Source organism: Halichoerus grypus, chromosome 1 (assembly GCF_964656455.1).
Source record: "Halichoerus grypus chromosome 1, mHalGry1.hap1.1, whole genome shotgun sequence".
NCBI lineage: Eukaryota > Metazoa > Chordata > Mammalia > Carnivora > Phocidae > Halichoerus > Halichoerus grypus.
In genome coordinates, this window is record NC_135712.1 from 144,607,320 (window position 1) to 144,623,724 (window position 16,405).

At 36.9% G+C, this 16,405-nt stretch overlaps 1 protein-coding gene across 6 annotated transcripts in view; it reads right to left on the reverse strand.

The window, feature by feature from the left end:
* The window catches only part of NKTR (natural killer cell triggering receptor), a 53,740-nt gene that overhangs the window by 31,170 nt on the left and 6,165 nt on the right, over positions 1-16,405 (reverse strand). For 4 of the 6 annotated variants that reach the window (XR_013448150.1, XR_013448157.1, XM_036080252.2 and 1 more), the window contains exons 3-4: positions 1,006-1,080; positions 171-278 (exon numbers count right to left, since the gene is read on the reverse strand). The exons of 1 other annotated variant lie outside the window; for it this stretch is intronic. Coding sequence is in view for 2 of the 5 variants with exons in the window: in XM_036080252.2 (XP_035936145.1) it covers positions 171-278; positions 1,006-1,080 (183 nt within the window). In the remaining 3 variants the exon portion in view is untranslated. Of the gene's footprint in view, positions 1-170; positions 279-1,005; positions 1,081-16,405 lie in introns of those variants that run through there. One more of the 6 variants, XM_036080254.2, reaches the window with a different exon arrangement.

Consider the following 16,405-nt stretch of genomic DNA (forward strand, 5'->3'; position numbering starts at 1 on the left):
TATATTATTATTAAAAGTACAAAAAAACAAAATACATTCTTACTCTACATATCTACTCACTGACCATTTAATATTTATATCATACTGTGACATAATATTTATAATGGTATAATGAGATAGCTCAAGAAACTGACTGATGGAGTTTTTAAAAGTGCAACTTTTAGCTCTACCTTCGCTGAAGTCCCCACCCTGAATCATAAAGTTTTTAACCACACGATGGAATGTAGAACCTTTGTAACATAACTTCTTCCCAGTTGTTTTCCCAAGGCCCTTCTCTCCTGGAAAAAAAAAAAAGAAGTGAAATTTAGCTACAAACATCTTTCCATGGAAAGAACCATCCAATTAGTCCTTTGTGAAGTCCCTCCTGTGTGTTGGCACTGTAAGAGATACAAAACATAGGGCAATGAGGCAACACACAAACTAAAATAAGTATCAAGCAGCATGTAAATGTTAAATTGTGTGGCATAGACTCTACACGCAACAGGAGAAAAGAAGGATTAGAAATGGTTATCACTCCAGTAAAAGAGGGCAATCAAGGAATTGGTGCAAAGATTGTCTATGTATTTAACTGTATCTGTTATTTTAAAATAACATTATAGATGTTTTTCTTATTTTTTTCTACTTTTAAAAAATATAAATCCAATTAAAGATAACAAAGAACAACCACATTATGTTTTGTCTATCTTCTAATCCTAAATTTCTTGTGAATCTGGAATGCTAAATTTGTTTAAAACAATGAAATTTAGAATTTATGAACTACAATGTTTAGAGATGACTTTAATACACACAGTAGTACTTTCTTTTTTACTTTTGAGACCATTTCTTTGTCCTTTCTACCCTTTAAGAAATGCTTCCCTGATTTCCTATCAGTGAAAATATAGTATTTTTTAATGTGCTAAACTCGTTTTACAGCCAGTCACTTTTTACAGAAAACATCTAACTGTTAAGCAAGATAAAACTATAAGCCATGACTTCTCACTGGAAATAATTTAATAATTCATTTACCTGAGCATAGGCAAAGGAAGTTTTTGCATGTTTTTGGACATATGTCTGAGAAGAGCTGAAACATAATGCGACCAACTGAAATAAAACACATTAAAAAAAAAGTAAGCAAGATGATTAAATATGCCACATTTTATATGAGAGAAATAAAGTAAATAGAATTAACAAATTGAAAGGTCCATTTTTGTAATTTAATTTTTCAAAAAACTTAACAGGAAAAAATTTAACTGAGCAGTACCAACTAACAAGAATTCCACTCTATTTGTTAGTGTTAGAATTCACAGGCAGCCTAAGTGGTTTCAGCCCTAAAACTGTAGGATTTTAAGTGTCTTGTAAAGGGGCTTTACATTATTATTTTTTTTTTTTTGTCAGAGGGAGACAGTGAGAGAGGGAACACAGGCAGGGGGAGTGGGAGAGAGAGAAGCAGGCTTCCCGCTGAGCAGGGAGCCCAGTGCGGGCTCGATCCCAGGACCCTGGGATCATGACCTGAGCAGAAGGCAGACGCTCGACTGAGCCACCCAGGCGCCCCAGGGGCTTTACATTATTAGATCCCTTTTAGTACAGTTACCTACCTGAACACTATTAATTTGCTTTAAAATATTCTCAATAATAGTTGTCTGATCTATGCTTGAGGCCCTCCAGTGATGAGAGCACATCATATCACAAGACAGTCATTGTGGCCAGTACTGTTAGAAGAAAGTTCTTCTGTCCTCTATATCTAGCTTTCTTTATGCAAGAACTATTTAGAGCCAGCCTCCTGAATTGCCACCCACAACTAAAACTCACATTCTATTCCCTGAGAGAGCATAAAGAGAATAGTTTATGGTTCCTAAAAAATACCAAAACCACACAAAACAGACAAAAAACATACAATACACAGGAAATGATAAGGAGCAAGCCTACAAATTTGATTTAACTATGCCACAGAAAAGTGCTTCACAAACTTTTTGTTCTCAGGACTCGTTCCAACTCTTAAAAATCACTGAGCTTTTACAATGTGGGTTATATCTATTGCTATTTACTGTATTATAAATTAAAACTCAGAAATTTTTAAAACACAAGAATATAGAGCACACATGCTATCAGCTGTCAGAGTGGTGACATCATTACATATCGTGTAATCTCTGGAAAATTCGACTTGTGAATGAGAGCGCAACAGACAAATTGTATTATTACAAAAGCAGTTTTGACTTTGCAGACCTCACGAAAGGTCTCAATAAAGTAAAAGATGATATTCTGATTTACAATGATATTCTGATTTACAATCACTTTCCTGAGTCCCCTTTCCCTTTATTCTACAAAATCTTTTCCATCATGAATGAACACTTTTATTTACTCAAAGGGACTTATAAATAAATCAAAATTAACTGTGGACCAAATACAAGTCATTTTCAGCACAGACACAAACTGATTTGATTTACTCTCTATCACTAAGAATTGAATTTATTCTTGGCCCAGTCAGTCAGTTCCTCTGAGGACAAAACAAAGCTACAAAGCTACTACATAACAGACATCCTTAAGGGATAAAAAGTGGAATAATGGCATCATATAAGTCATTCTGTCTATAGCTTCAATGGAGCCAAATTTTAAAGCAATTTCAAAATGTTCTAGCTGATCTTTATATCTAAAGGAATGAAGAAAAAGATAGGAAATTAGAATTTTAAAGATATTATTTATTTTGAGAGAGAGAGAGCACGCAGGTGCTATTTTATAGAAAACAGATACTTTTTTGAAAATATTCTGATGTATAGTCTTTAAAGAAAAAATAAGTCCATGTGGTTCAGTAGTTTACTTATTTTCAAGTGATAGCAGGCATTAACTGTGATTACAAAACATTGAAAAGAAAAATGTAAACTACAGTTACTTAAGGAAAAGACAGAATAAATTTGCAGAAGAGAAGATTCTCTGGCTCCCAAACTGATGAAAAAAATGACTATGATAGCAACCCCATTTCCCAATTGTAAATGCCTGAGGTTTACTGTCTCCTGTAATAAGTTAACATGCTCTGCTGATGCCTCTTCAGAAACTGATGCTGCTTTTGAATGAATGAATGAATAAGATCTCGAGGAATATTGTTAACACTACTTACACTTTAGTGGGATTTAGTAATCTTTGTTAATCAGTCATTACTGTCAATAATATTATCTTTTTTTTTTTTTTTTAAAGATTTTATTTATTTATTTGAGAGAGAGAGAATGAGAGCGAGCGAGTACATGAGAGGGGGGAGGGTCAGAGGGAGAAGCAGACTCCCCGCTGAGCAGGGAGCCCGATGCGGGACTCAATCCAGGGACTCCAGGATCATGACCTGAGCCGAAGGCAGTCGCCCAACCAACTGAGCCACCCAGGCGCCCAATAATATTATCTTTTATATATACTAAGATTTCTTCCAAGGAACTACCACTGTGCCAATAAATACACTGCTCTATAACTGTATAACTAAAATCTTAAATTGGTTTATGTAAGCATTAGTTTGTGTAAGCATCAGTATGGTGTTTTCAGGGCAAAAAATATATGATTAAGGACAAAAATGACAGAGCGGGAATGGCTTCTGACTTTAATACCAACATACCAACACACAGATCCTTAAAAATAGCCAAGACAGGGGAACAATACTGAGATTACTCAGGTAGGATCAACACATTTTTAAACACTGGCACAGCCAGGAAAAGCCAAGACACACCTATGTCATGTTGTAATCCTGATTTGGCCACTAGGTGGCAGGAATAAAATTAGCAAGTACCCAGAATCTGGGTAAAATCGAACATCACCTTTCAATAATATTACTGTTTCTTGTTCTTAGAAACAGCTGCACTGGAATTACACACACAGTAGTGAAAAAAGAGACATATATCATGGACATAAAAGATACGGTAGTTGGAAAAGTGAGCACTGGTTGGAAAAAAATTTAGGAAATGTTGTACTACACAGGGCAAAGAATATCACATACAATTACAAGTAAGGGATGAGGATTAAGAACAAAGGTATGAACAGATCATAGTGGGTAGGCAGAGAGCAAAATCTAAGAGGAAATTAAGGAATGGGTGCGCCATTTCAACAAAATCAGGCCATTTACCCATTTAACTGAGATCCTCCCCATGTTCAGGTTGTCCAATAGTATATAAGACACAGTGCTTACTTTGGGGAGCTCACAGCTTAGCTTGGAATGACAGATACAAATTCTTAAACAATGTGATGAGTCATCAGTGGTATGAACAAAATACACTTATATCCACCCTAGGCCTGACTGACGTTGTGTGAGGGCAGAGGGATAGGGACCGTATCTGTTTTACTCACCATTCTATCCCCACTGATTTGTACAGTGTCTGGTACATAATAAGTACACAATAAATACTTGAACAAAAATAAGAACACTTAAAACCAAATTATTCAGAGATAGGGATTAACAAAATAGAAACGAAGGAATACCTAGATATACAGATAAAAAGTATTCATTACAGACCAGGAAAAGTTATTACAAGTGGCATGACATCAAGACATAGCTTCATAAAAGCCATTTTCAGAGGTATAAAGGAAAAGAATCCTTTTAGCATCCAGGCAATAAAATCATGTCACCTACAGGGAAAAAGAAATTAGGCTGACTTTTGACACTTTACATTAGAAACTGAAGACAACAGAATACTGTCTACCATCTTAAAGGGACTGATATGCTGTGAACAAAGAATTCTATATATAGCAAAGGAAATACATTAATTAGATTTTATCCTGAAAAATCTATTTGAAGGGCACCTGAGTGGCTCAGCCGGTTAAATGTCTGCCTTCGGCTCAGGTCATGATCCCAATGTCCTGGAATCAAGCCCTGCTCAGCGAGGAGCCTCCTTCTCTCTCTCTCCCCCCCCCCCCCGCTCATGCTCGCTCTCTTTCTCTCTCTCGTTCTGCACTCTCTCAAATAAATAAGATCTTTTTAAAAAATCTTATTTGAAATATAAGCCTGAGATATGACTCAAAGAACTAATGAGAAAGGCTATTGGGAAAAGAATGGCATTGAGCATTAAATCCATTACAACACATAATTAAACCTAAATAACTATAGTAATTATGGTTACAAAATATAAATGTTACAGCTATTGGGAAACAAAGTATGTATTGGTAAATTCTTTTTTGTTATTTTTAAGAAGCTTCTAAAAATGTTCTTTTTCTTTTGAATAGGCAATGTTTTCATGATCCAAAAATCCAACAGCAGAAAAAAGTAAAACGAGTGAGAAGTCTTATTCCCACTTCTGTCAACAGGTCTGTCAATACTTTGATTAATTTCATGTGTATGCTTCCAGTCTTTTTGTACACACAGGCAAATATTGATATATTCTTATTTTTCTTGTTTTAAAAAGATAGCATAAGTTTGCTAAGAGAGTAGATCTTAAAAGTTATTACAAGAAAAAAATGAAGATATCACACAAGAAAAAAAAATTTAACTGTGTGGTGATTAACAAGACTTCCTGTGGTGATCATTTTGCAATATAAACACATATACTGAATCATTATGCTGTATACCTGAAACTAAGATGTTGTATGTCAATTATATCTCAATTTTAAGATAAATAAAAATAAGCGGTTCCTTGGTTAAAAAAAATAGGTAGCATGTTAGGCACACTGTACTATACTCTGCTTTACACACTTAATGAATATATCATGAAGATACATATCACAGTACATTAAAACCAACAAGAGGGGTTAGAGTTGGTTAGAAAAAGTCCATTTCCTGATTATTTCACAGTGCGAGTCAACAGGTAGGGGAAATAGGGTTTAGGAATACTTAAACATGTAATTCACCTGCAGAACTAAAAATATATTAAACATCTTTCAAATTACTGTGGCGGAGCAACCCACAGTAAAAAGATACAAAACAAAGAAAAGCAAATAGCAAGAAAACACAAATAAGATTTAAGATAAGACCAAACAGCTCTATAATATTTTTGGCACATAGAGCTTTTTTCATGACAGGTCAATCAACACCCAGCTAAGGTACCCTGCAGATAGTACCAGCAAAAACTCAAGAGAATTTATTGGCTCTATAGTTAGTTGACAAGGATATGGGCAGAGATCAGAGAATCAAAGAACTGTAGGAACCAGGATGTCAGAGTGAGGGCAGATCTTAGAGCTTCCAGTTCTCAAAAGGCAAAAGGTTCTGAATACCACTTCTTTGTCCCAATCAATGCATACAGCTCTAAATATTTTCATTAATGATTATATATATTAATCACTCAAATGAAGATAAAAAAGCAGTAAGCAAACCTAAGAAAAATATTTTAAAAAGCTTTTAATGAAAGTACAAGCAGAAATTAATAAATTAGAAAACAAAAATATTAGACTTGATAAATAAATTCTGAAGCTGGCTCTTTTGGAGGAAAAATAAAAAGGAATACCAAAATATAGGAAAAAGAATTATAAGAAAGTATGGATTTCAACTCCATGCTGACAGAGACTAAAAAACAGAGCCAAGAAAGAAACAAAAATGCTGTTAAGTATCCATCCAAAAGAGCGTTGTTAAATAATTCTTCATACTGAAGTAAAATGTCTTCTCAACTGTTTCACAGCACAGCAAAAGATGAAAAGCTTTAACAAATTTTATGAAGCAAATTAAATTGATACCAAAGCCTAGGAAAGATGATATAAAACTTTAAAACCCTACATACTGGGGCGCCTGGGTGGCTCAGTCGGTTCAGCATCTGCCTTCGGCTCAAGTTATGATCCCAGGGTCCTGGGATGGAGCCCTACGTTGGGCTTCCTGCTCAGCAGGGAGTCTGTTTCTCCCTCTCCCCCTCTGCCCACTTCTGCTCTCTCTCAGGTAAATAAATAAAATCTTAAAAAAAAAAAAAACCCTATATATCAATCTCATTTTTTAAAAGATACTATTAAATATTAGGAAATCTGGGGCGCCTGGGTGGCTCAGTTGGTTAAGCATCTGACTCTTGGGCTCCTTCCCCTGTAAGCAGATGTGTGCGTGCTCTCTCTGTCTTAAAACAAATGAATAAAATCTTAAAAAAATAAATATAAGGAAATCTATTAATTTATTGAAGAGAAGGAAGAACTCTATAAATATCCTAAGACAAAAAGCAAAAGACCATTAGAGGAAATTAACATTCATCCCTTAACATAAACACAAGAATTCTCAGACATCCTTCAAATCAATAGCCAGCATTATGTTTAATGGTGGAACATTAGTACAGCACTAATGTCATTAAAGTAAGGAACAAGTTAAAAGTGCTTGTTAGCATCACTACTGTCTAATGCTGTTCTAGAAACTCTAGGCAATGCAGTAGACAAGAGAACCATATGAGAAGTACATATATCAAAGAGTAAGTTTATCATTATTTGAAAGACATAACTGTAAATCTAAATAACCTAAAAAACAAACTGAAATATTAACAGCGACATTAAAATTGTTAATATTTACCTTATGATCAACAAGAACTAGTAAAAAAAGGTAACAATTAAAATCACATTCACAACACCAATAAAAAAAATTCTAACTACTTAGCCTTAACAGTGCAGGGCTTATAAAAATTACAAACCTCTGACAGGCATAAAGGCAACCTGAATAAAAAGAGAGGCATACCTTGTTCTTAGACAGGAAAACTCAAAATTGTAAATGTGTCCAATTTTCCCTAAAGTGACCTATAGTCATTTAATTGCAACCCCCCAAAAGTAGTGAGATTTCTAGAAGAATTTAACAAAATGATCCTGAAGGTTATCTGAATGAACATGCAATGCCCCTCGCCCCCAGTACAAACTGAAAATTAAAGACACTGTTACACTTCACCCCAATTACTTCTGTAAATACTCCTAAAGAACAAAGATAATCCCCTACCTAGCCCCAATACCATTATCACACCACGTTAATAGTGATTAACACCACAGTCTAATACACAGTCCATATTCAAATTTACCCAACTGGCTCCACCTGCCCTTTATATCTTTTTTATTTTTTTAGAGACGAGACAGCACACACATGGGGATATGGCCAAAGGGAGAGGAACAGAGAGAATCCCAAGCAGACTCCCTGCTGAGCTCGGAGCCTAACATGGGGCGCAATCTCACCACCCTGAGGTCATGACCTGAGCTGAAACCAAGAGTCAGAGGCTTAACTGACTTTGCCACCAGGGCTCCCCTATACCTCTTCTCTTTTAAATCCAAGAATCTAACCACAGATTATGTACTGATTTGGTTGTCATGCCTTGGTCTCTTTTAATCTAAAACAGTCCCCATCTCCATCCCCCCCCCCCTTTTTTGCATCCCATCAGGAAGTACAGGTCAGTTTGACACATTACTGGTAATGCTGAAATATTAGCCAGATCTGTTATAAAAGTACTTCCCCCCCACTTTTACATTAATAAGTGGAATGACATTTTGAAACTTAAGAGCATACCATGTTCTATAACAACTTTTCACCTAATGGTTTGGCCACTGATGATCCTTTTCTGAACCAATCATACTGAGGGTTGCAAAATGTTTCTTCTAATTCCATCATTTCATCTGTATTTATCCAATTTGAATTCTTCTGTTAAGAGCTTCACCCACCCATCCACCCTATGACAGAGTTATTAACAAGACAAAGCCTGGGTCCCTGACATCATCAGCCTGGATCTGCTGGGAGCCATGTAAGAGGAAACTTCTGTCTTAAATTTAAGTCCCCATTATTGAGCCTTTATGTTTAGCAACCATCACCTTCATATATTCTAACAATACAGATATTTTCATACGATGGTAAACTATATAACCACTAGAAGTGATTACATAAAGCTCAATTTATTAAAATGGAAAAAAGTTGAGAACATGTTGTTTAACAGAAAAAGGCACAACCAGAATAGTATGTAGCGTATACTATTTTTTAAAAATTGTGTAGAACCAGTATACAGAATTAAGATAAAATGTTCAGAAAAGGTTAGTTGTGATTATATCTGCATGGCAGGATTTTAAGGCAGGTTTAACTTTTTAAATATTACTGGAATTTTTATAATGAGCATGTACTATTTTTACTGACAGAAAAAACAATGAAGGCCTTTTCAGCTTAAAATGTGCCAAACAGATGCAGCAAGAGTTCAGGGCACATAGTTTAGAACTTGCAAATTAGCTTTACTGATTGTAATATTCCTTTCTTTCCCTAATGTGTCATTTATAAACATTGGCAATCTCCATCTTAAATCTTACATGTTTAAAAAACCATTTTTAAATTGGTGGTTTGGAATACGGAAAACATTTTCTAACAGAAACAATGTTATAAGTGGTGATTAAGTTCTGAGGATAGCCAAGAAAGCCTATCTGATCCATAATTCTGATGTAATTAAGCAAATAACTAATAGTATTAGCTAAAATTCTAGGAAGGGAGGAAGAAGCAAAAGTTTTTAATCCCTTCCTGTATACAATGATAATGGAAGATACATTTCAGAAATACTTTTTTGTTTAAAAATTCCCTACTGCCATATCCAACCTCTTTCCTATCTTAGGTGCTCCACTCCCCAGCCAACAAATATCCTAATGCTACCCTACTCAGCACTCGCCTCAAATCTGACCTGCTCTTCAAGGAACTTCACAATACTACCCCTAGGTTTTGCACAGCAGCCGTGGTATAATGGATAAGAAAGAAAACGTAGGCTAGAGCCCTGGCTTTCACAATTACTAGCTATATGATCTTGGATCAATCAGTCCCCCTGACAGTCTCCTCATCTGTAAAATAGATATAAATCTTACATCGTAATATTGTGTGGACTAAGACACCCTAAAAATATATGGTATTGGGGCACCTGGGTGGCCCAGTCGGTTAAGTGTCTGACTCTCAATCTCAGCTCTGGTCTTGATCTCAGGGTTGTGAGTTCAAGCCCCAAGTTGGGCTCCACACTGGGCATGGAGCCAACTTTAAAATACACACACACACACACACACACACACACACACACACACACACACACTCACATACATATACTAATATTATCATAGCCAAGATTATTACCAGGTTTCAAACACAGTTGGCTATTAGTAATGTGACTTATCAGAGGCCACCTATATAGAAATGAGCAGAGCCAGAACCACAGCCTGGTCTTCTGAGTCCTCATCCAGTGCTCTTTCCAATATACTGAGCTGTCTTCCCAGGTTCTAACATCACTGACTTTCCCTTGCCCCAAACACAACTCCCAGAGTGGCTCTCTGATTGAGCAATTAAAGAAAGCAGTCTTGCTGCATAAGTTCAGGTCATGTATAAAAACAAACCTTCCCAGGGGCGCCTGGGTGGCTCAGTCGGTTAAGCGACTGCCTTCGGCTCAGGTCATGATCTCAGGGTCCTGGGATCAAGCCCCGCATCGGGCTCCCTGCTCGGCGGGAAGCCTGCTTCTTCTTCTCACACTCCCCCTGCTTGTGTTCCCTCTTTCGCTGTGTCTCTCTGTGTCATATAAATAAATAAAATCTTAAAAAAAAAAAAAAAAAAAAAAAACCTTCCCAGAAATGACAGCATTCTTTAAAAGGGGACACTTATTTGCCCAAGTTGATCTTACGTACTTCAGCATAAAAGAACTGCAGTTTGCATGTAACAGTTAAGTGGAAACTTTCAGGCTCTCTGGGAAAGATGATTGTCTTGGGGCAGAAGCTAGGTACCCTTGGTTTATTCCTGCTTTTCAGTCTCCTTCTTCTACTCCCAGAATCAGACTTCTAAAAAAAACACCAAGTTTTTCAGGTGGTGACAAGAGCTAGGTAAGAGTAGGGGGACTAAGAGCAGCAGCTGTACTAGTTCGCACTGTCTGCGTTGTCTGTTTGGGTCACTTCCAAACTACTAGTGTCACTGTAGTTTTGTGATGAAAATGTCAGGGTCTTCGTATTAACTACATTACCTATGAGGATCCCTTCTTGGACCTTAATTTAGGGACATAACTATTCCCTTTTCCCCATCATATTGGGTACCCAACCTGAATACAGAGATCTACCCTTTTTAGCCCCTCTACTCACCCAAATTACCTAATTAAGAATAAGGCTTCACTGATTTGTGCAAATCTGTAAGGACTGCAAACAGGAATTTGGGATTTCACCAAATAGCAATCTACTTAAGACACAGTCTCCTGGAACACAATGAAACTAAAATAGGGGGTTACCTGTAGCAAGGCTTACAATCAGGCATTCACAGCTAGTGGTTTTGAATGCAATTTTTGAGATAATTTTTTAATCATTACCTCAGTTCTAGATAACTTTGTCAGTCACCCAAATCTTGCCTGAGCTTTTTTCTGCCTATTTAAAGATATCGTTTTAGTTTCCATCTGCTTTCATTCCCAGTAAGGTGTTTACTGAACACCTGACCAGTTGTGTAAGTGCTGTATGTTCTACCAAGGGTTCAGGCTGAAAGATATATTCCGGGAAGCTTTAAGACTACATACACGATGTGCAAAACACAATTGTAAGGAATGGTACTGGACGGCTAGTTCATACCACTAATGTCAGAATACGCTTGGCAACAACACTGACAGATAAATACCAACAAAGGTAGAAAAATAACAGGAAAGCACAGGGATTCAGTGGGGGGGCGGGTAAGGGTAGGAGGTACGAGTTAGACCAGGAACAGCCATCTTACGTTAAAGGTAGAAAAGGGAAAAAAATGTGTGTATATTTCACTTGGGGTTTTGAGGAAGAGAAAGGGGAGGGAAAGGAAGATGCTATGACGTCAACTTTCTCCTCTCAAAGTCCCCATAAAAATCCGTGCCTGCCTTCAAAACCATCCAATGAGGTCTGGTGTTATAACTGGATTCTTCAGGCGCAATTTCTAAATGAATGAATGAATGAATAAATAAATAAATGAAAAAAAGGGAAAGAAACCACACCAAACCCTCTTGCTTACAGAAACCTGAAAACAAGCCTTTTTCCTAAAATGTAAACAAAAAAGGCCTTATCTACAAAGGTCTGTCTAAATAATACCTTAATATGAAAGCCCTGTACTTGACTCAGTGCACATGCTTATGTTCATTCACATACAATAATTAAAGCAACTTAAAAAAAATATGTCAGATACCATGCTAGGTTCTTTACAAATAACAGTCTGCTCTACAAATAACATGTATCATTTAAAGAAACATTGCATTATCAAAAATAACATATAAAAAGAACTGTTTCTATGGGAAAACGGGAGTTGAGGGACAAGGGAATTTAAGGTTTCAGTAAGAATGATTTTTTCATTAAAAGTATCACTATTATTAAGGCATGTTTTTAGCTATAAGAGTATACTGTAAAACTTCAACATCACTGTGGAAATCCTACAAATGATCATACTTCACTCTGTTCCCCCTTCCCCAGCGCTATCACTAGCATAGTCCTTATTGTTTTTCAGATTAGTCAGGACAGAGGAGAATAACTTAGAAGAGCAGTGCTGCTCAATTGCCCTTGCTTCCTACACACTAGCTCCCTCCCTTGTTATCTGATTATTATAACACAAATCGTAGTCTGCCTAATTAAAACCATGCTCCTTAATTAATCCATGCCATCACAATAAATTCATGTTACAAAAACACAATCTGTAAGATAGCTGCTTGTATTATTTTATTCTTCTTCCCAACTACCTTACTACACGGGCACTACTACACTGGAGTCCTTCCTATTTAATTTCTGAGTATATAAAAAGGGAAGAAATCATCTAAATAGTGCAGACCACTGCATCCAGTCACTCTATTCACAAGCTCAGGACCAGGGTGAGATTGAGATCGCAAATACATTTCTCCTGTTCCCTCAGTACATATCAGATCCCCACATGCCTCACTCTCAAAGTAGAAACTATCTTAAGTATGATGAGTCTAATGTTTAAAGAGAAATTTTGAATATAAGCCAATTTTGCTGTGCTATCTTTAGGGCCACATTAAGACAAAACTGATAGTATTTCTGTTCTACAAAGAGGTCAGGTGGCTTGCCCAAAGTCACAAGCAGTACTCCATTTTCAATTCAGTTTCTTGGATCAATGAAATAAAAACACCAATTTCAACTACATACCCATTTTTATCTATTTTGATGAATTGCTAGGGTTTTATGATATTGCTCTGAGGCCCACATAAAAAAAATTTCCAAAGTCAAGCATTCCTCTAAAGAAATACCCTGGTTATCACTTTTGAGAACAAACTTCGGGGCACCTGGGTGGCTCAGTTGGTTTTCGGCTCAGGTCATGATCTCAGGGTCCTGGGATCAAGCCCCGCATCAGGCTCCCTGCTCCTTGGGAAGTCTGCTTCTCCCCCTCCTTCTGCTCCCTCTGCCTGTGCTCTCGCTCTCTGTGTCAAATAAATAAAATCTTAAAAAAAGGAAGGAAAAAAAAAAGGAGGAAGGGCACTGTATTCCTCTAAAATGTCAATGTCCTAAAAAACAAAAAAAAGGTATAAAAATGGAGGATAAAGTGACATGGCAGCTAAATGTAATATCTGATGCTAGACTAGATTTTGCATTGGAAGAGAAAGAATGCTATAATTGACTTTTTAGGCTCAATCACAAAAATGGAAGGAATACAGAGATGGTAGATTAAAGTATCACATCAATGCAAATTTATAAAGTTGATAACTACATTGTGGTTATGTAATAAATATCTCTATTCTTAACAAATATGCTAAGAAAAATACACTGAAGTATTTAAGAGTAAAGAGCCATGGTGTAGGTAATTTACCCTCAGACTGTTCAGAAAAAATTGCACATGCAGAAAGAAAAAGCGAGAGCAAATGGTATAAAATGTAAACGGGTGATTTATAAAGAACAGATGGGTGATTTTTACTAATTTTATTTTTCAACTTCTTATAAATGTGAAATAACAGCCACACGAAAAGTTCAAAACACCTGTAGATAAAGCCCAATGCTTGCATTCTGTGAAAGCATAAAGAACAGCAGTTCTCAAACTTTTTGGTCTTAGAACCCCTCTATATTCTTTTTTTTTTTTTTAAGATTCTATTTATTTATTTGAGAGAGAGAGAGTGAGAGAGCATAAGCAGAGGGAGCAGAGCGAGAGGGAGAAGCAGACTTCCCAATGAGCAGGGAGCCTGATCTGGGGCCCGATCCCAGGACCCTGAGATCTTGACCTGAGCCGAAGGCAGCTGTTTAACTGACCAAGCCACCCAGGCGCCCCACCCCTCTATATTCTTAACAATTATTGAGGACCTTAAAGACTTTTTACTTAGATTGTATCTATTGATATTTACTATATTAGAAATTAAAATGGAGAAACTTTAAGAAATATTAATCAATTTTCAATAAAATAAACTCATATGTTAACACAAATATTTTTAATAATTTATATTTTCAAAATTGAACAAAAAGTTTTAATGTGTCATTATTTTACATTTTTGCAAACCTCACTAATGTCTCGTGTAGAAGACAGGTTTTCTGACTGCTCTTGCATTACATCTACTGTGTCATCACACATCCTGGAACCTGTGGGAAACCACTGCGGACTGACAGAATGTGAGTGAACAAATGGGTGTTTGACACCCTGGGGGCTCATGAAAGCCAACCATCTTGCAATTTGAAAACAAAAGGCCTACATCATTTTACTACTATAATGTAGTATATCATAACTATAATTTACTTTGAAATACCTTACATAAACACTGATATAAAAGAATCATGAGTTTTTAAATTAAACCTTAACCAGAAAGAAATACCCTCCAAAAGTGAGAATCAAAGGCCACACCTCAGAGATGGTTACTAAAAATACTTCTATCTTTTCTCTCTCATCACCCAGGGGCTTTATAATCAGCAACATAAATGTTAGAAATGGGTTTTTACTGGTAAATTAGTGATGTTCAGAATTAGTGATATACAGATAGAATAAAAATATTTGGAGATACTCCATACCCTTGTATTAACAGGACAAATAAATCTGGAGGGTCACCCATCAGATTAGAACCTGAGGCTGGGTCCACCAAAAAAGTCCCAAGTCCAGCCACATGTTTAGAGTATTCTGGTGCCTGACAAACATTTGCATGACAATTTTCAAGAGCAGGAATCTTTCACATAAAAAGTGCTTGGAGCACTGAAAAAAACAGAACTGGGACTTCATCAAGCTTATAGAACTGGTTCTTATGTGTGGGCATACTTGCTTGCTAATGTCTATGTATGGCAAAATGTGACTTTTGGTGTACTCTGGTAGCAAGGTTGTGATAAAGGCAATCTATGGCCCTCACCTAACTTATTGGTGACTCCCCGATATGTACTTAAAAATCCCCTAATGGCCATTCTTGACTAACCTGGCTTAAATCAGTTTACTGGTAGATATCTAAAACCTGGTTCCTTGGACTCCAATTTCTTAGTACAAGGATCTGAATGATAAGGCAAGGAAAAAGCGAGCTTCTGAGGCACCAAAAGAGGGAAAAACAAGATTACTACTTCATGCCCACCCTGGGAGGTTCTAACAACACTAGAGAACATTTAACCAGAGAAGGGTGAGTCTTAGAAAAATGAAGCTGTCAGTGAGGATTTCATATATACATGTACTTCCAAACTGGGTATCACATTTCATACAAGAAGCTAATGCCTTCAGAAAACACGAACTTATTTGTAAAGACAATGAAAAATGACTGGCTAATTTCTGCCAGCTATAATCTTTAGAAATTTATAAGGAATTCTAGGTTCAATCAAAATGGAATAAATATACTCCACCCTATCTTTTTCACTGAATGCAACTAAGAAACCTTGGACAGAAAGCATGGAACAATTATCTAAGGACTGAAAAATAAATGGAAGCAGGCAGACTGGGGAAGTAACACAAAAAAAGCCCACCGAATTCGTAATGAATTTTGTTTTCCTACCTTATCTTGTGGCTCAGAATCAAAAGCAATCTGAAACCCAGAATTGCACTGTGGGTACAGAAAGAGCTCTGAGGAAAGCCCTGTATTTCTAGGGACCCCTACAGATGACAGTGAACAAGGGAAATCTCATTTTCTTTCTGTTCTTTCCATTCTCTCCCGTTCTAGCTCCTAGGCAATTCCACAGGGATGGTGGCAAGAACAGTGGTGACCAGGCAATCACATAAAACTTCAAGGCAGGCAAAGAATCTTTCTGACTAGAGGAACTGTGCTCCCAAGAGCATAGGAAGAATCCCTGCTGCTCTTTTACTCTCAATTCTCTTGCCACTTAGCCTCAGAGACGGACACAGTTGTAAGAAGGACATGGCAGAGTAAGGACACTAAAACCCTGGCTTTCTGGCCAGATGACCAAAAAAGGGAGTTCCTAAGGGCCAGAATATATTGGGGAAATCTCAAAGAGGGAGCTCCCTCAAAAAAACAATCCCATGGAGTATGAACTCCAGGGCTTATCCATGCATTATGCATGTGTGGATCTGACTCTTAACAGCAGAAGGTGGTTGCTGGCCGAACCTAACCAGGCTGTCTGCCTGCTACAATATCATCGTCACCATCATCAACAACAGTGAACATTCTCCACAGGATTT